At 43.6% G+C, this 20,827-nt stretch overlaps 1 protein-coding gene and 1 long non-coding RNA gene across 14 annotated transcripts in view; one reads left to right on the top strand and one right to left on the bottom strand.

The window, feature by feature from the left end:
• Positions 1 to 20,827, top strand: part of ptprma (protein tyrosine phosphatase receptor type Ma) — a 199,846-nt gene that overhangs the window by 111,818 nt on the left and 67,201 nt on the right. For all 13 annotated transcript variants that reach the window (XM_072712303.1, XM_072712301.1, XM_072712296.1 and 10 more), the window contains exons 8-12: positions 603 to 911; positions 2,030 to 2,139; positions 4,630 to 4,831; positions 5,319 to 5,421; positions 17,279 to 17,552. In XM_072712303.1, the coding sequence (XP_072568404.1) occupies positions 603 to 911; positions 2,030 to 2,139; positions 4,630 to 4,831; positions 5,319 to 5,421; positions 17,279 to 17,552 (998 nt within the window). The remainder of the gene's footprint in view (positions 1 to 602; positions 912 to 2,029; positions 2,140 to 4,629; positions 4,832 to 5,318; positions 5,422 to 17,278; positions 17,553 to 20,827) is intronic.
• Positions 905 to 18,932, bottom strand: LOC111850044 (uncharacterized). Its single transcript, XR_011991764.1, has 4 exons — positions 18,666 to 18,932; positions 9,253 to 9,395; positions 8,959 to 9,145; positions 905 to 2,069 (listed from the first exon to the last, which is right to left on the bottom strand). It is a non-coding gene; the product is annotated as an uncharacterized lncRNA (long non-coding RNA).

Here is a 20,827-nt window from a genome sequence, read left to right as displayed (position 1 = left end):
TGCTTGCGTAGGTTTTTATGAATTCTCTTGAATGCTTATGAATGTTTATGAATCCTCATGAATGCTTATGAATGTTTGCGGATGTTTATGAATCCTCATGAATGCTTATGAATGTTTGCGGATGTTTATGAATCCTCATGAATGCTTATGAATGTTTGCGGATGTTTATGAATCCTCATGAATGCTTATGAATGTTTGCGGATGTTTATGGATCCTCATGAATGCTTATGAATGTTTGCGGATGTTTATGAATCCTCATGGATGCTTATGAATGTTTGCGGATGTTTATGGATCCTCATGAATGCTTATGAATGTTTGCGGATGTTTATGAATCCTCATGAATGCTTATGAATGTTTGCGGATGTTTATGGATCCTCATGAATGCTTATGAATGTTTGCGGATGTTTATGAATCCTCATGAATGCTTATGAATGTTTGCGGATGTTTATGGATCCTCATGAATGCTTATGAATGTTTGCGGATGTTTATGAATCCTCATGAATGCTTATGAATGTTTGCGGATGTTTATGAAGTCTCATGAACACATGAATGCTCAGGAATGCTTATACACGCTGATGAACCTCTCTTTCATCTCTTTCCAGACCCCATGCATGGGCCCAGGAACCTGGAGGTGGTGGACATCAACTCCAGGCAGATCACCGTGCGCTGGGAGCCCTTCGGTTACAACGTCACACGTTGCCACAGCTATAACCTGACTGTGCAGTACCGCTACCGGGCCGGCGGCAAGGAAGAGACACGTGAGGAGGTGTGCCACGACACAGCCGGCATAGCGCCACAGCATGTCATCCGGAACCTTCCTCCCTACACCAATGTCAGTGTGCGACTGGTGCTGCGCAACCCTGAGGGCGTCCAAGAGAGCCAGGAGGTGGATGTGCTGACCGATGAAGATGGTGAGCGCTTGCACGGGCATCATGTCACGTGGCATGGTTCACGAATTACCAGAGCCTTGAAAAAACACCCTAATGCACCCTCTAGTGTTAAGTGTTAAGGACGTAGTGTTAAGTATATATTATCTGGTGCCCCTGGAGAATTGTTTTTGGGGAGGGGGGTATGGAGGGGGGAGGGCTTTGCTCAAGGGCCCATCGTCAGTGTGACTATTCTGCCAAGGCTGCGACTGATCACAGAGGCCTAACCCACTGAACTGCACACTTCATCATTTCATCAATAACCTGAAGCCAGACCTCTTCATTGTCATCGTTAAGGAGACAAGGGCCTATATTAGCCTCTGAAGTTCTCCTAAGCTTATTGGCTGCACTCCTTACATTACTCCCTGGTAGTTCTAGGTGAGGTGTTCACAGCGGTACCCTAGAGATCTCGGAGCAGACAGACGGAGGGGATTTTGATGGGGAACACTGAAAGAAGCCAAGATGCGGAATGTGTGATTTAAGATCCCGGGAGGAGGAAGAGTGGGGAGCCGCATTGGTTCAAATATTCTCTTTGTCCGACCCATGTTCAGGTTTTTCCGCATTAAAACAGCAGAATGAAAGCGACTCACATCCACCGTGTACGGCAATTTGTTTTTCAGAAACCAAGATGATGTAAACATTGACTTGGGGAAGAAAAGTGCAGCATTTTAAATGCTTCTGAGTCTTCAGATAAGAAAACATATTGTACAAATTCTCCATTCTGGCCTTGGAGGAAGTGTTTCTCTCTTAATTTACTTGGCTTTCAACTGTGGCATTCAAGTTTGCGGCATTGTGCTCCCGTTGCTTTTAGAGCCAGCACGCAGTGGCAGGTGCTCTTGGGAAGAGAAATAGTCTTTGTGATGGGAGGACGGCTTTTTTTTTAAGTCTCCCTGGGATTTGCTGTTGTACCCTTGAATCAAGGTTTTAGTTTCCTAAGCAGAAGAGCATCCACGCCTCCATACTGCACAGATGAAACGGAGATGGATTAAGGCCAATACTATCAGCTGCGCAAGTTTAAAAAGCAGCTGAATTAAAAAGCAATAAGATCCCGTGCTCTTTTTCCATTTTTGGGCTTAAAAAGGTGTAATACTTTCTCCCTCCAGTGCCAGGTGCTGTTCCAGTGGAGTCCATTCAGGGAAGCACCTATGAGGAAAAGATCACCCTTAAATGGAGGGAGCCGGCCCAGACATATGGCATAATTACACTGTATGAGGTAAGTGGTGGCACTGTACCACTCACTAAATGACCGTCACTAAGTGACTTCGAAGCCTCATATTCATAGTTCATAATTCATTTCATTTTCATTTTGTTTTTCTGCTTTGTCCCCGCTGCCCGTTTCATAAATGTTGCACATAAGTAGCATTGCCACGGGTATGATATCAGATAAAAGGAATACAGATATTCTGACAGTAGCAGGGGCTCGTGAAATGAAGGTGACCTCGCCTTACACAAGTTTTATAGATTACCAGTGAACCACATAAACGGGAGGTGATTTCGAGTAGTCGGTGGCCATAGACCTTGGCAAAGATAAGAACTTTACAGAAGTGCACAGTTACAGAATGTGTTTGCATGGATCCTAGTATAGCTAATATGTAAATATAGTCAAAGAATAATATGGCAGTTACAGGTGCCTTGGTGGGACAAACTGAACCGTTTTTTTTCCCCCCCACAGAAACGAATGGGTTTTTGTTCTGCGACACAGAGCAAATTTTCTAAGCAGGGCCCAGAATTAACAATCAAAAAGTGAATATAAGCCAAGATGAAGCACATACTGTATGTATGACACTGTGATTTGTCACATTATTTGTTTAAGGAGCGATTATGGATTTTACTTTACATATTACTTTTATATGACCCAGATAAGGTTCCCAAAGAACTCAAAGCTGGACATGAACGTTATGTGTTCCATTAGACCGAGTAGCATCAAAGTCTGCCTTTAATTTGGTTGGCTAATATCTATAGAGTAGGTACCTTTTCAGTGAAATATAACAATTTGACTCGGTAACAAATCGCTGGTTTATCAGAGGATTTGATGCTATTCGACGTTCTGACAATGAGGGTCAGCTGCAGCGGATCCAGAGTTCCGTACAGACAGTAATTCATTAAAAACTTCACCAATTAAGCTGTCACGGAGTCGTATTGTGAAATTACATTCTGTCATCGTGTAGCCCCTTTGAAGTCCCATTGAGCTGTCTCTCAGAGAATGGACAAATCAAAGATTTTCTGCCTCGTTAGGCTGCCGCAGAGCGACTCCAGCTATTGTCTTCCTAGCGTGTTCGTGTCGGCCCCATGACACGCTTCCCCGCGACACGCCTCTTGCTGAAAATTTCTCGATCTTTACTCATTTGTGTGCTTCTGTATAAACCGTTTGAACAGTTTGGCAGCTTGTCTTTTTCCGGCGACGTCGGATGACGCCCGACTGCTGCTGTTATTTAGCCCCCTTTTTGGCACCTGATGAAATTTAGGTGAAAGGATGGTTCACGTACAGGAACATCTGACAAATTTCAAGCTACTGCAATGAGTTGATATTGTAGATCATGTGACTTGATCATGTGACAATTAGACAGAACTAATATTAGCTATAATGGAAAAGAACTGCAGGGTGGCAAACAGATATGCAGGACACAGGCACTGGAAGATTAAACAGAGAAATCTTATTGCACCCTTCGGATCTAAAGGGTAGGGAAATCAAACAATATGTACAGAATGACTGTTTTGCTCACTAACTTAAAAATGAGCAAATTGGAAACCCAAGAGAATTGACCCATTGCTCTCAGTCTACATGAGTGCTCAGCTTTATTCAATTACCTCGTTATGGGTGAGCTGAGACCCACCCCTGCCCCGAAACATCCCTTCCTTCCAGCATCTGCGGCCATCTGCCAGATTCACTGCATCTTCCCAGCCTTCATGATGACAAATCACCAGACCAGTCACGAACATCCCAGGTCCCGCCCTTGAAAGATGGCCCTATGACATTTTGTAAATCTCAGAGATGGGGAAGGCCTTTCACACCTGTTGGGCATTGGGGTTTGCAGAGGCACATTAATTAGACTATGGGCAAAGTAATGAGGAATCCTTTCCATAGTGTGACACTTGGTGTATTTAAATGAATCTTCCTCGAGAGCAGATACAGGTGTGCCTTCTGCTTTCACGATTCCACACCTGCGATCTTGCACTCGAGCGACGTGGGGAAGGTGTGAAACAAAGCAGCTAGAGGAGGAGCCCCTGGCCAACCGAGGAAAGCATGGGCTTGGAGCCTTTTAGCCTTTATCTCGACAGGCACTTAAAGTGATATTTTATCACTGTTATTATCTCCCTGTTTTCTGACCGCTTATGCTGGTCGGGGTCAAGGAGGAGGGGGCCTGGAGTTTATCCCAGGCAGCATAGGGCATGAGGCAGTCCGTGAAATAGATGGGATATCGGTCCATCGCACCTTGCTATCCTACTGCTATTATTATTACTATTATTATTATTTTATTTAAAGGTGTGTAGTTTTAGCTAATACAGCTACACCTTAGCTACTGGGAATGTACTCGGCTGGAAATAAATTACCTTTTAAAAGAGCTCATATCTACTATGGGACTACCAGTGACTTTTTGCTGGATGTAAAAACTAAAGGATATACATAAGCTCTATCTTCAGCATATTTTAAATAACATATTATAGATTTATGTGAACTTTGACAATCGCTCCCCTTTGGCAGATTTCATACAAGGCCGTTAGCTCTTTCGACCCTGAGTTTGACCTGTCAAACCAGAGCGGGAAGGTTTTCAAGCACAGCAACGAGACCTCGCACCTGTTCGTGGGGCTCTACCCTGGCTCTACATACACCTTCACTATCAGGGCGAGCACCGTCAAAGGTTTCGGCCCGCCTGCCATCACACAGTTCACCACCAAGATCTCAGGTGAGGAGCAGGAGACGGTTCTTGGCAGAAATGTTCATGCATGTACTGGGCTGCCCGCATATAGGAGGATATATGAAGACTGCAATCAGGGGCGCCGCCAGAAATCTTGGGCCCCATGAAAGATTACAATTTTGCCCCCCCCCCCCCTTTTTGCGAAAATGTAAAGCCCCTAACAGGGCCCCATGTCAGTGCTGGGCCCCTAGAATTGTTCTAACCTTTCCCCCCCTGGCGGCGCCCCTGACTGCAATAGTACTCAAATCACAAGAAATGATGAAACTTAGGAGAATGTGATCCCTTCGATGAGGGTAAAGGGTAAATCTGTGTATTTACAGCCTGTAGGCAACAAGGTTTGATTGGTTTTTAGCTTATGAGTATAGCCTTTTAGCCATTAGCAGTAATAGCTCATTTGCCATTAGCAAAGTCTACCTGCTAGGCCATCAGTGTTTGACCTTGGTGAATCTGCTTGTGGTCTATGTGCCCTCCACAGCGCCCCACATGCCCGGGTATGACCACGAGACACCTCTCAACCAGACTGACAGCACGGTGACAGTGATGCTGAAGCCGGCACAGAGCCGCGGGGCGCCTGTCAGGTAGGGGTCTGGGCGCCTGTTGCTGTACCTATACCCTCTACTACAGTACCTCTCTCTTTCCACCTGTTTCCAGCCAGAACCCCGATAAACCTGCTTCCACATTAGTTATAATTACGATGGAATATCGGAGGGAAGCAGCACCCGGTTTTGATCTGTTGAGCGTTTTTATTCCCCCTGATTTTATTGTTTGCACATTTGATCCTGGAGAAGGTGAGACTTGGCCTTTGAAGATGAGAAGATAGCCGAGAGGTGCCCAAGCTCACGTCTGGAGCTCTTCATCTCCGGTCCCTTTTATCTCCTAGGTAGTCCACGCACTGGCAGCCATTGTCACCAACCAGAATCACCACTGATTATTCCAAAATCTGAGTTGGCCACGTGTCTAACAAAATGTAATCCTGACCACTGTTTTCTCTGCAAATGCATTGCCCCTTGTGTCAGAAGCAGTTACCACTGGCCTGGTTTTCCAAAACCACCTGGATTTTTTAGATCTCAGGCTTGCCAGCTCAGAATATTGCCGCCCACCTTCACACACTGGAGTCATGTGACACAGTTTTATCACTACAGACAGTCTAAGCCATGTTAGTGTTCAATGCAGATGTCCTGGACAGACACTAGAGAGACTGCTAACAACAGCAGACTCCTTTCTGAGATGCCACCACTCTGTTGTTCCCTTTGTTCCAGTGTCATGAAAGCACTGCATTGAAGTGACAGTTAAACAATCATAGGGCTATTGGTTGTTTAATCATTTATAAAGCTCCTTTTGCTCTAAGGGGACTGGCAAACAGTAAGTACTGATTAAGCCTATTAATGATTTAGTGGAAATCTAGCCATCCCTGATAAAGCACTGTCGCTAATAGCTACCACCACTTAGTACACAGATTACAGACACACAGAATTAGCCAATAAAACAACAGCCAATGATTAATATTCATGAGTTCTACATGCAAAGCAGTGGGCATTGTAGACATGCATGCAGTTCAGGGGGACTTCTGAACTTTTTGCAAGGTGTGAAGGGTAATAAACAGTCAATGAAATATAATCGCAACAACAATACCGCAGACACATAGAAGTACACAGTGAGCAGGCCACTCCACCTGATCTGTGGTCAATCGGTCTGAAAGACACTTAATTTCTGAATTGTTTACAGGGATAATCCATATGTATAAATAGATAGCTGTGAATTTTTACTCTGGATAATGACGCTAGCTAGGAAGTTCTGCCTGCCGCATGCAGGTAATCCACTGCGATTACAGTATGTATTTCTGGCCAAACCATTCTAAAGGAGTTCATTGGGGTTCCCTTCTATTGTGTGCTCTTCTGTTTGGATGGCACAGGACTGCAGAAACCCACAGTCTGTGGGAATGGGCTCTGGGTGTATTTTTTAGCCCATGGGTGGGAAAGTTCGATATTCTGCTCAGTGAAAACATGCACACCTTGGACACAAAGGTTTTCCTTTCCGTAGCTGGGAAGCAACACCATAGAGATGCAGGTGACCTTAGGCTGGGCTACTGCGTTGATGTCACTGGACCTCGAGTGTCTGCTCACTGCTACCCTTCAGTGAAGATGTCTTCCCTTTCCTTGAGTTGACATGACCCTAGTAATTGTTAGCTTACACATCAGCTCCACAGATATGCACAGCTCTAAACAAGCACATACCAACCATCTAAAGCAAAGTCCTCTCTTGCAATCTGACTTGGATGGTTATGCTGCACAGGCTTCAAACAACTGCTGGCATGAAGATATTCAAAGTTCCTAAAGTTTTATTATATGATTCACATCATGTGGTTAGGGTTTTGTTTCTTGACAATCCAGCGTCACTATAATTAATGTGTCAGATTATCCTTTCCGTTACAGAATTCTGAATGTTTTCCTGTGATTCATTTCTTTCACGTGTCAGATCTTCTCTAACCTTCAGCGATTATAGTTCACTAGTTGTAATATACATGCTGTGATTTTTTTTTAATATAGCAGGATAATTGAAGCCTTAAATAAATTAACTGAACAGGTACGAATCAGCCAACCTTTAATTACCGTATAAGTCCGCCTTTTGTTTACAGTTGGGAGGCATGTTCGTTGCATTGCAGATTAGACGAGGGATCTAGTTTTTGTTGTATTAGCTCCGGTTCAGCCTGGTTCACCCCATTTAAAAATCAGCTGTATAATGGAATTATCACCTTTTAATTTAAAGCTGTACCCGCCAAATTAGAATATCATTAAACCAGCCCTTTAAATAAATCATGAATATTTATTCATTTTGTTTTAACGGGTTCCAGAAAAGGGAATTATTTAGGTGTATTAGATTATAAAACACGGTATAAATATGCAAAATAAATTACTTCAGGTACCAAACCGTGACTCGTAATGAAAATAATTTGCTGTCTTCCACCTGAACTCGACCCGAGCGTGCAGAAAGCAGGAGACCTGAATGTTGGCAGTCGTGCAGGTTTAGGAGACTAAAATTACGCTTCTCGTTCATAAGCGGGGTAAGCGAGGCGGAGATGCTGCACCTGGGAAGGTGAGAATAAAGAGATGGCAGGGGGAGCTGGGGAACAGAAATGGAGAGGAACAATCTGACGGGAAGCTTTTTGAAGCCCCTCGTCTTTCCCCTCAAGCTACAAATGACAGCATGACAGTTAAGCAAAGGCAGCACGGAGTGCCTCAGTATTTTAAAAAAGAAGGGTTTCAGAAACCCGTTCGGTATGCACCCATTCTGCCTCCTGTGTGACTTGTTTCCCGTAACCGCGGTGCCGACTGACAAGCCACTTGAAGCATTCCGGAATTTTTCGGGGCTCTCACTAAATTCCATGGTGAGTTTTCCGCACCCGTGCCGATTCCCCATGTAGGCTAAAGTACTCACCTCCACTGCTGCGTAATTTCAAATCTGGGGACCTCTTTGGCGCCACACTGAATGCTGTCGATCTGTTGGCTGGCAGTGAACATGATATTGGACTAAGAACAATGCGTGTGGTCCGATTAAAAAATGAAACATGCGACACGTGTCGCAATGGATTTGTGGGGGAATGCGGCCTCTAGATTCCGAATGTGAAATAACAGATGTTTTTCTGCGATACATCAGCGGGACTGGAGACATTAAAATGATTGGATCGGCGCGTGGAAATTTCATCTGCCTCTAATTTAGGAAATGTAGGAACAAAAAGGCTCAGAATCGTAGGAAAACGTTTCCTAGGCTGCCAAGTATCCTCGACACGAAACGCAGCTTTTCGTGTTTGCACTGAGCTGCTCTGGGAAATTGCGTAACAGAGCGCGTGTCTTGTCTGGCAGGACAAACACACGCTTCGATGGGCAGGAGGGACATTGTAGCTTTAACAGGATTACCGTTCCGTCTGTCAGCCACGCTGCATCGCACTAATGTTTGAACCCCCCCCTTCCCCCACCCAAAGCTTGTCCTCTCTTTGCGCTCTATGTTGGGACGACTGTTTGCAAGCAGCTCTGGGCTAAGAATGTCCGAGACACTCAATGTACCGTACCCTCTTCCCGGCCGGTGAATCGAGTGAGTTTCTCTTTCTGCGTTATCACCTGTGAAGAGAGTCAAGTCTGCTCCAGAGAAGCAGCCATACACCCCCCTCCTGCTTCTGGCAAAGATGTCCACTGGCAAATAACTTCCTCTTCATCTACCAGACTTTGCTTTCTGCATTTGGCTTCAAGCTGGCGATGGATGGTGGCTTCATGCCCACCTCTGGATGCCCTCTGGCTGGGGCCGTAGCTAGAAATTTGAAATTATATTGTATAATTTTGCATATTCAAGGGCCCCTGTAGAGTGCTGGGCCCTCTGAAGTTGCTATGGTATCAATGCCCCTGCTGCGCTCTTGCCTATAAGTAGGAGGACAAAGTCTGGGGTCGCAGGAGCCACATGGCAACATGTCTGTGGCGACGGCTTCAGCTTATGACCATCCGCCTGGAGTCAACCACGGACCCATTATCAGAATGTGCTGGGAGTCGGTGTCAGCTGAGGTCTGTGTGGAAAAAAAACACAAACAAAACAATTATTTCAAATTATTCACCTTTAATTTCGGGACCGAATCCTGTGCTGAAGCTTTTCCTTCGCATGTGAATTTTCGTCACTTGGAAATGGGATGAAACAAGGAGCTTCGTCAAGATCTTTGCACTCAAAATGGGGGTTAATTAAAAAAAGGGGGGGGGGGGGTGGTTTATCTGGGTTTTCCAGAACGCCCCTGAAACTACAAACACACAGAGGCAAATCCTTTTTGATGTTGTCCCCCGCTGAAGATGAGTGGAATTGCAACAGTCATGGGAGACGATAAATGAGAATGCTGGAAATGCAATTATGGTAATTGGGGACCTCGGGTTGGCCCTAATACCTGGCCCACAGGTTCTCATCTGAATGTAGGAAATTAAATGAAAATGCCACCAGACTGAATTGAGGACCCCTCCCCCCGCTCCCCCGACCTTCCATACAAGGTGACATCACAATCCACCTGAAACAGTCGCTGGTCATCGGCATGCACTCAGGCTTCACCCATGACTGCACGGAGGTCATGGCAGCGCCTGGAGATTAGGCCAGCTGCGGGTGACTTCCTGCTTCTCTCCCATTTTGGGGGGTTGTGGTTCATAAATATAAGGCCGAAGAGCGAAAACCAGGCTCCCTGGGGATGGGGGCTCCCCACAATTGATGGCCCCACACCTTTCCGATGAGAAGATGAACATGGGAAGATTTTGAAGTTAGCCTTCTGTGGACCTTCTTGGCTGGTCTCCATTCCATCCATATTAACATTGGTAACTGGCTGCTGTCATTTGACCTCTGTGCTGATGTCTGTCTGCGATGACTCTTGATTGGTTACATAGGAGCAGCATGACCATGTCCATAGTTTATCATTTATCCAAAACAACTTATAGTGAAGCGAAGGGTTACAATTTGCAATAACAGTAATAGATGCTTTATTGATCCCCATGGGGAAATTCTCTTTACACCTCCCCAAACTTGCTCTCTGTAGGTATTTCAAAAAGTCTCCAACTTGCTCTCTGTGAGCAAGCTGGCCGTGAAGGGTGACCACCCACAGTGGCACCCAGGGAGGAAGGGGTTAAGGGCCTTGCTCAAGGACCCACAGTATATACTGTGGCCAGGCTGGACCCAGTGACCTTCTGATCTCAGGCAGAGAGGCTTAGCCCACTGAGACTTTTTGGGAGCATCCTGGGCTTTGAACCCACAACCTTTGCATTGTTAGTGTGATCCTCTACTTGTTGAGCTACGGGACATTAAGTTGATGGCAACTTCTGGCAACACTATAGACAAAATTCTACAGTTTTAAATCAATTTGTAAAGCAGCAGGAGGACTACTTGGAATCCTATTCAGGAAGTTCCTCTCCCTTGTACCCTTGAGTGACTGAGATTGGGTGGATGGATGGATGGATGGATGGAGGGTAGAAAAGATTCAGCAGTTCATAAAAAGTTGGGGTCTCACTGAAGGTGGACTTTGTGGGGAGTAAAATAATGAATTCTTCCGTGAATAATGTGAGAGCTTGCACAGCCGTCTGTCTAGGAAGCAGCACGTGTGAAATGAAATGCAAGCCTAATCCGCTATTTTCCGCTGGTCTTCCACCTGACACTGGGGCTGCTGGTGTACACAGCACCTTCTGTCAGTGTTTACTCACCTGCTGGAAGAGACGAAAATGGAACAAGAAGCGTGGTTTGGATTTCATAGACCTATTTGTGCTTTATTTCCCCAAACATTGGACCTCATAGACTTGTGTTTGTGTTTGATTTCCTCAAACACTGATCAGACTCAAGTTTGTTCAGAGGGTAATAATTATAATGAAATATTGTCTATATTTTTCCATAACCTTTATATCATGACAACATGTAAACTTGAGATGGTGGTCTTGTTATGCTTATAAAGAAGACAGCTGCAAAGATAAACATCATTGTCCATTTAGGGCTCTCATGCCATATTGGTTGGGTGGTGAAATGACTGTTTAGGACAGTAGAGGATGGATTTGGTGTCATTAGACAAGATGTTATAGTGTACAGGGAAGGGAAGACAGTCTTTTTAATTTATTTTGTATTTGCATCTTACTGTTTACCTGTTTATATAACTGGATATTCACTGCACCAGTTCAGTACAGTGGTACCTCAGTACTCAAACTCATTAGAACTCAAATTTCTTAAAAGTCGAACCAACCAGTTAAAAAAAAATGACCTAGAACTTGATCTGAATCTCAGAAGTAGAACCGTGAACGCCGACCTAAGATAAATTGTACACGCGGGGAAATGAGTCACGCGGCACGTCTCTCAGCGGAAACAAAGGGTAACACTTCAGTCTCAGCCTCACATTTACTGTGATAGCAACGTTTGTTGGTGATAGTGCTTTTTTTTTTTGAAAATATCAGGTGATACACTGTACTTTATACCATTTTGGTAGCCATTGCTCACCAAAAATTTACCCAATAGTTGTACAAATGTTAGAACCTAAAAGTTTGCAGTTTACAAACAAATTAACAAATACTGAGTAATAATAACAATAAACAATAGACCACATGGCATAGTCTAGTGTTGTTGGCCGTACAGTGTTGGCGTTGTGTTCACGAAAAATTAAGACTGTTGATTTTTTTTAACTTTACACATTGTTTGGATACATTTATTTTCCTCCTTTACAAATTACTGTTTTGATGAATGTCCTTAGATGTGTTTAGTACAATATATGCTCTTCTTGTTTTATCCTGTTCATTTTGTGTTGAAATGCTAAAAAAAACATATTTAAATGTAATTTTTTGAGGCCGGGAACCAATTGATTGGTTTTCCATTATTTCTTATGGAGAAAATTCGATCAGAACTTGAACTTTTTAGGATTCGAACCCGAGTTCTAAACTGATTAAGTTCGAGTTCTGAGGTACCACTGTAAATGGAAAGAGATAACAGTTCCTACTGAAACTGGAAAACCTTCTGGGGGATGTCTTAGCAATCTCACTGGTGTTATTCTTCTTGCTTTTCAACCCATTTTATATGGAAAAAAAAAAGTTGGCATCAACTTTTAAGTGTACAGATGTGTTGTTCTCACGTGTAGCGATTTTATTTGACGACATGTTGAAAGTTAGTGTTACTTTCATGTTTCACTCATTAAAAAGGGAGATCAGGTTATTCTCAAAAATGCCTTATTCGTCTGCTGGGTCTTCCTTTAATGCCAGAAGGGAAAATAAGAATTGTTTTTATAATGCTAATTTTTTATTAAATAATGTAAATGTAAGGAGAAAGGACTGTTTAATATTAAGCTCTAAGACAGGAAATTGAATAATTTATAGGTATTTTTATGCTTTTTTGTTTCTTTTTAGAGTAGATTTAATTAAAGAGTGATTCCATTCCTGCCAGCTTTATCGCAGCCCTTCTATTCTCCAGGACATCAGCCCCTGTCTTTAGGCGCTCGGAAAAAGGAGTTTGTTTAATTAAATCAGGTTTTGATGATTTATTGGTTCTGCGGTCTTTACTGGCACCTGAACAGAAGTCATCAGAGGTTGGCTTGTATTATTTATTGAAGGGAAAGAAATAGTTCTGAAGTAAATCCTGCGGCTAAATATGGTTTAATTACTGCCACGAGATTTTCTTTTCTTTATTCAGTCTCGGAACTTTAGCCTATAACTGCAAAAAAGACTGTGGAAAAAAGACCTGTATGTACTTTAATCCATCCATTCATCCAACCATTATCCAACCACCTCCCCTGGACCGGGGTACATATGTGCTAATGTATGCATTCATGAGTTCTGTCGCCTCAGATCTCCGGGGATGATTCTGCTCTGTGTGTAGAGTTTGCATGCCTTTCTCCATGATGTGCGGTAATCTGCGGGTTTCCTGCAGCTACAGGTACATCAGGCTCCTCCCACAGTCCAAAAACATGCATCTAGGTGAATCTGCGTCCTGTCCTGGGTCATTCCCCGCCATGCACCCCTAACTTCCGGGAAAGACTTCCTTCCCGTTCTTTTTTTTAGGCTTGGAGTGAAACTGTCCAAAACGTTGGCATTTATAGGGTTTTATTCCCTTTTCACCTTTGCCTCTTCCATCTGTCTTGTCTGACGTGCGTAGCAGGCCTGAGAGCCAGGCCGCCTCGGGGCCCCCGTGACCCCCAGCGAAAGGGGAGGCCGTAAGTCGGCTTGCTGACGGGTCCTTAAAGTTATGGGCGGCCTTTAAATAGGCGCTAAATCTAGCGGAAATGCCCCGCACCCCTCTCCCTGTCTGCATGGCGGGGGCCCTCTCGCATCAGCACACTTTCTGCCATGCCCTTTCATTCCGGCGCAGGACCGTGATTAACTCCATCCTGCGCGCCAGCCCCACCATGCTAATTAATATTTTATTATGTCCGATTTTATCGCTAAATAGCGCCGTGGCGTGATATTGAGCTGCGCCGAAAGGGCAAAAGGGACTTATTGGTACCGGGGAAGTGACTCGTAATGAGTTATGGCTGAGGGAGTGCAATATGTATTCATGAAAGCAGCCTGATATCCTATAATGGCTTATGACAGATGTAATCTGGAAAGAAAGGGAAAAGAAAAGAATTCATTTAACAAACTTCACAGATTGTACATATAATATTCTCCATATAGCTTGGGTGGTACATCCCCTCATTTCACAACTACAACAACAACAACAACAATAATAATAATAATAATAATAATAATAATAATAATACTGCTTGGTTGTCTAACTCCAAGACTCATGTACGGAACAGCAAGAGGATATCATTTCAATAATAAAAACATACCTTTCAATTTCTTTTTTAAGGAATTCATATTAATACGTTATATTGTCCAAGTATTAGATTACCCCTTGTCTTCTGGGTTGTATCTTAAGCTAACTTCATCATAACTTGGCCTAAATAAGATGCAGTCTGTGGTGAATTAAATAGCTGCAGAGGTACAGTAGCTCTCCTTTCCCTGAATGCCTGTCCTTGCACCCGTGCAGCGTAACCCGGCCATGGTTAAAGTTCTGGCCTCTCATTCGTTAGTTTCATAGGAGAGAAGCACGGCCCATTACCACTGCGGTGCAAATGCATCTCGTTATTATAGCAGCTAATGCTAATGCCTCTCAGATAGCGGACAAAGAATAATGATGCCGAATCTAAAATAAGTAAAGGACCAATAAATGTGTTAACATACATTGAAATATTATTGTTAATATTTTCTACTGAGTCACATGTAATGGATGATTCACTATTTTTGTATACAAAATGATTACCTGTTAATAAGTAAATTAACAAATTAGCTTTACGTAATACTGATAGATCCTATTAATATTATACTGTTAATTGATGCATGACTGTTAGACATAAAATCTCAATTAAATAAAGGATAATGTGGAACTAATTACCGCAATTATGCTCCCTAAATGGGATGTCAGTAACGGAATATTGGGGCCAGAATGCTGGTCTCCTTTCACGGCGGTGATAATTTCACCCTTAGCATTTCGTCTGAATTAATACCTGGAATTACAGTGTTATTGACTGAAGTCTTCAATGTGCTGGTGATGAACAGGTATGGGGGGGTCGGGGGGTCCTTCATCAGTCCGTCGCTCAGTTACACTTGAAGGACATGCTTCGTGCATCGTGGGGGCAGGGTGTTTATACCCATTCTCATGAAACATTGATGCACTAATTTCACTTGACATAGATGAATTTTCAGGCATGTATTTTATTAATCATTTCATTGTGCAAGAAACATTCATTCAAGAAAACATTTAACTCTAACCTCCACCCAAGGACCTGGATGGAGTGGTGGATCTGAGACTAGGGATCTGTGCCAGCAACTGGAAGGTTGCTGATTTAAATCCTGTGAAAACCCAGACTGATTCTACTCTGTTGGGCCCTTGAGCAAGGCCCCTAACCTGCAGTCGCTCCATCTTGGGTATGACGTTAATCTACATCCAGCCTTATAAGGAGGTCCTCTGACTTACAGGGAATAAATTGGTGGCAGGATTGGCACTCCAGCTGCCAGGAACAAAAACCTCACACTGGTTCATTTGGACTAATGTGGTGCTGAGGTATCACCTGCCACAAGGCCGCACTCAGGTCTCACCTCTGAGGTGGTTTGTCATGCGCTGTAGTCAGCGTGTGCTCCTTACCTCCTCAGGACCTGGAACCAAGCTTCACATTTCAGTCCATTTTACCGCTAAACTAAACAACAGTACAGCTGTACTGCCTGTCTGGGGGGGGGGGTGCCTCTTGCATTTTTCATTTTATTACATTTCTTTAGCAGATGCTTTCACCCAAAGCGACACATTTTTGGAAAAGCAGACAGTCCCTGGAGTAAATGGGGAGAGAGCTCTTGCTCAAGGGCCCAGTGGTGACATCACTCTGCTGACCCTGGGCTTTGAACCAGCAACCTTCTGATCACAGGCACAGTATCCTAAGCTGGAGAGCCACACACCACACCTGTTTTTTTTAATAAAAGGGGATGGAAAGCAGCTGCTTGACCATTAGGAGTTTAAATTATATAACTAGTGCGTAACGCTAAAGCCTGAATTCTACTTCCGCTAATTTCTCTAGCGCTACCCTGATGGAGTTCTGCCGATTCTCTCACGATTTACCCTGCCTTTCATTTTAAGTAATATCCCCCTGCTATTTAAGATAAAAGTTTTTCTTTCCTTCTGGTGGAATGGACCTGTCGTTGTAATGGGGATTCGACTCGAACGCGATCCGTCACGCGCCCTAACTTCCTAATAAGAGCCAGCTAGCAGGTTTCTTTTTTCCCATTCAACTTAATTTCGCCACGCTGAGAATGCAGGGCATTTTTTATTCTCCCTGTTATTATATTTGTCGCACACATACAAATGCGTGTTCTCCGGGGGGCTGGGGGTTCATAGTCCTAATATCCTGGAATGGAGAGAAAAGCCCTGGAATTTCATAAGACAGCTGCCGCCTCATAGCATTTAAATCCCAGATAGATGGGATATTACTCGCCCACTATCTCGCAATAAATTAGATAGCAGCCTGCTTGTTGGGGCTCTGCTCAGAACCTGGCCGTGGGCTTTGCCAAGTTAATTAAACCTGTCTCTTCCCAGGCAGTGGAGACCCTTCCCCGATACGGAACCGGCTTGTTAAGATGCTGTCCTTTTCACCCAGGTGCAAATTGGCTCGGGGGGTTGGACCCTTTTGGCTTCAGTCCCCCCCGGGTCCATTTTGTAGGTTGCGTTTATATGCAAGAGATGCACGTTAGCATGCGTGTGGGCTGCCACTAAATGTTACGTTGAGAAACCGAACATAGGTGCTTATTGGGTTAAAGTTAAGAGATTTTCTTTTTGTCTTGTTTCGGGATATTTAGACTTGCTTTTTCTTCTCTCTCTGACAACCCGATCCTGCTCCAGAATTCCTGACTGTGTTGTTTTCCTGGGATTGCAGTGGCAGCGGCCCATGCAGCTCCATTAAAATGAAATGTTAGAATGAAATCTGCACTCGTTTTTAGGAATCCGAGTATTTCATATTTCTCTCATTTGATTGTTGGGTTTTGCTGATATGCAGATTATATCTGTGTGTTTGTGACGCTGTTGTTAAAGGGATTTGGCAGATGGTGGCAGCTTGGATGGACTGCTATTCAGTCCGGCAAGGAGATGCCTGTTTTTCAAGTGACGTTACACATTCAAGAAGAATGTAATAGTATATAGCTATGCCAGACAAAAAGGTAGAAGGATAACAAAATAAAAGTAATATAAAGTATCAAAATGTGTACAAAAATATAGAAATATATAAAAAGTAAAGATAAAAAGGTTATGAGAAAATACTTCTGAAAATTTTTTTAAATGCCATGGGAAGTGATTTGTCTTGTATTTTTATATCCCTTATCTCTTAAGATTGAAAATGGGAACCCTACGTAAAGACACCCCCCCCCCCTTGCCTTTCAGTGTGTACCAGGTGGTGGTAGAAGAAGAGCGCCCCCGTCGGGCCAGGGGAACAGCGGAGATCCTGCGCTGCTACCCCGTACCCATCCACTTCCAGAATGCCACTCTGCTCAACTCGCCTTACTACTTCACTGCGGAGTTCCCCGCCACCGGCATTCAGACCCCCCAGCGCTTCAGCATCGGTGACAACAGGACGTACAGCGGCTACTGGAACGCACCCTTGCTGCCCCACAAGAGCTACAGCATCTACTACCAGGCCGTCAGCACCGCCAACTGGGTAGGTATTCTCGGAACAGCCCGGAACGGCCGTTAGCTATTATTAGCATTAGCGTCACGCTAAAAACACGTCAAGGGTTTCTGCGAGTCTGTTACCTTTTACGGAATACCACTTAAGAAATAAACTGATGGCAGTTTTAATATTCCTTAGAAATGTACTGAAAACCTATTTCAAAGTCATTTACCTCTCCTTTGATCAAGACAAACCACCACTTAGCGTTAGAGAAGTGAGCCACTTTTGCTGCTAATTGATGGAAGGATTTCCCCCCCCCCCCCAAAATGACACTCATTGTTAAACAACAGTCATGCTTTTAAACTACTGCAAGAAAGGACCCTCTGAAACATCCTGAGCACTTGCAACCGAAAGGAAATCATCCGAACGAGCGGGAGCAGCTGGCGAATGCATTGTTCCAGACATTAGCTATTCACGTTCAGAATCTGAGAGTGGAGCTTAACAACAGCAAATACAAAGTCAGAAATAATTATCGAAAACTGAAATTACTCTATCCGTGGGCCTGGAATGCAAATTAGGTGTCAAAATGAAAATTGTTTTAATGTGATACAGAATTTGATTGAAGGTTGCAGACAGGGGCATTGTCGTTCAAGACTCCTCCGTTCGTAAATGGCAACGGGAGTTTTCGGAATCGACCAGATAGTGCAGAGAAGGGGGCAGGCAGTGGCGGTTCTAGACAAATTTTACTAGGGGGGCCAAGAAGGGGCCAGTGTTTAACCAGAGGGGCACATTAAAAAATGACAGTGACATTAGTTAACTACATTAGTTAACGTGAACTAATAATGAACTGCACGTATACAACATTTATTAATCTTTGTTAATGTTAATTTCAACATTTACTAATACTTTATTAAATTCTTAACATTAGTTCATGCACTGTGAACTAACATGAACTAACAATGAACAGCTGTATATTTTTATTAACTAACGTTAACAAAGATGAACAAATACAGTAACAAATATAAAAGTGTCACCAAGTTTTTAAACATCTCGAGACCAGCCATTTCCAAACTTGATTTCATTATCAGTGTGAAAAACAAAAGTAACACGGTTATGTGCAAGAACAACAAGTCACTCACGAGATGAAATTGTTTTGCTTACCTTCGACTCTTGCTACAGAAGAAATTAATCGTAGCTCCACTATCCAAGGGTGGTTCTAGCTGTTGCTGCGCTCTCATTCACGGAGCAGCACCACAGTGTTTGGGTGCGCCGCTCTAATTTACCCGTGTAGAACGATGCGTCGCATTAGTTCCGCTTTTGGCGCTCGTGTGTAAAATCATAATAAATTCATACTTTTTTATTTGGTCAGCACTGGGGGGCCACAGGGGTGGCCAGGGACATGTCTACAGAGGCACGGGCCTCCCTAGGCCTCCGTGTAGAACCGCCACTGGGGGCAGGTTCTATCTTTTTAGGGGCCCTAGACAAAGCTGTCTTTGGAAGCCCCCCCCCCCCGAGTTCAGAGAAGTAAATTTGATTTGGAGGGGTCATGATAGCAAATATAGTTCATTAAGCTATAAATTTATTTTCGCTTCGGAAGAGAAGCTCTAGCTCTCTGTAAGCCTATCGGATCTCTTACATGACATGAATGGGGAGGGGTTCCTTGAATTGTGGTCACTGATTGGATTCTGAATAGCGATACTGAAAACCAACGTATCCTATAAGAAAACTGACAACCATTTCGCTTCCTCGGCAACACAGATAATTCGGGGGCCCTAGACAACTGCCTGTTCTGTCTATAGCTAGAGCCAGCCCAGCCAGGCCCTGAAAATTCATGACCCACCTTCTTCAGTGACTGAAATGGTGCTTTGCCTCGCCTTGGACTTCAACCGGGGACCTCACCAGGAGTGCAGAGGTTCACACGCTGGTCAGAGGCACGTCAGTGCACTAATGCATTATTAAAAGTTAGATTAATTGGAAAGTGGGAATATCGCTAATCTCCTCTTTTAAATGCAAATTGGCCTTAATGAAAAGCACGTCAACTTATTTTCTTCAGGACGACAGTTCAAAAGATTGTGTAATGCGGTGTGACTAATTGGACTGCCCAACCTTAGGGGAGTTCTATCAAAAGCCACGGGCCTAGAACCCAATCCTTTGTGGCCAAACCCTCAGAGCTCAATCCATTGCAGTTTCACGCTGAACGATACGTCTCAGATCTATAAACACACTCAAAAATATGGCATGTGAGGCAATAAAAAAAACCTGATTGGCTGCATGCATGCGGTGTTTTAAATGGAGACGGTTCCTGTCGCTTACCGAGTAGATTCATGTCAAAAGCACTTAGCAAGAGTGTCTCGGGAAATCGGAAGCTGCTCCAGACCCGAGGTCTTTAAGAAAGGCTGCCTCTTTGAATCACGGTCGGCCCTTAATGGACTGGATGCATTGTAATTACAGTAATGAATTAGGGAAACTGTAAAGGTGGTCACCTTGCGTGGTGGAAAACGACAGGGTGTTCTGAAAAGGAATAAAATTATACGTCAGAAAGGTCAGACATATTTTATTTTATCAGAGGAATAAAAAGACGAACGGGCCCAAAATTAGAATGTAATAATGCACAAGCGTCCCACGGTGAGTGGACCTCATATAAATGCGTCCTAGAAATCTGACGATCGCTGTGTCATATTTTGCAATTATTTTGTGGCCTTGCTTTTAATTATTTTACTGGTCTGTATCTTTTTTCCACTTGGATCTCTCATTAAACACTGCACAGATGTTAATTATTTTAAAATATAAATTAAAGTAACCGTGAGGATATCCACAACTAATTAAGGTTTTACATCTGTCTTTTTTTAACTATTTGCTAGCTACTGTAGTAGTTATATGTTAGCTATTGCGCTAACACTTTTAGCTGGTGTGTACAGTGGTACCTCAGAACTCGAACTTAATCCGTTCAGAACTCCGGATCACATACTAACAAGTTCGGTTTCTGATCGAATTTTCCCCATAAGAAATAATGGAAAACCAATTCATTGGTTCCCAGCCCCAAAAAATGAAACCTAAATATGTTTTTTTAAGCATGTAAACCCAAAATAAACCGGATAAAACAAAAAGAGCATATACTGTACTAAACACATCTAAGGACATTTATCAAAACAGTAATTTGTAAAGTAAGAAAATAAATGTATCCAATGTGTAAAGTTAATAAAAAAAACAATGTGTTCTGCCCCGATCGTCCGCTCCTTCCGTGTGCCATGCTCCCTCGTTAACCCTGTGTGGAATCCCCGTGTGATCAGCTGTTTCTGGTTGTTGTCATTATTATTATTATT

The sequence above is a fragment of the Paramormyrops kingsleyae genome, chromosome 1 (assembly GCF_048594095.1).
Source record: "Paramormyrops kingsleyae isolate MSU_618 chromosome 1, PKINGS_0.4, whole genome shotgun sequence".
Lineage (NCBI taxonomy): Eukaryota > Metazoa > Chordata > Actinopteri > Osteoglossiformes > Mormyridae > Paramormyrops > Paramormyrops kingsleyae.
This window is presented reverse-complemented; position numbering and strand designations above follow the sequence as displayed.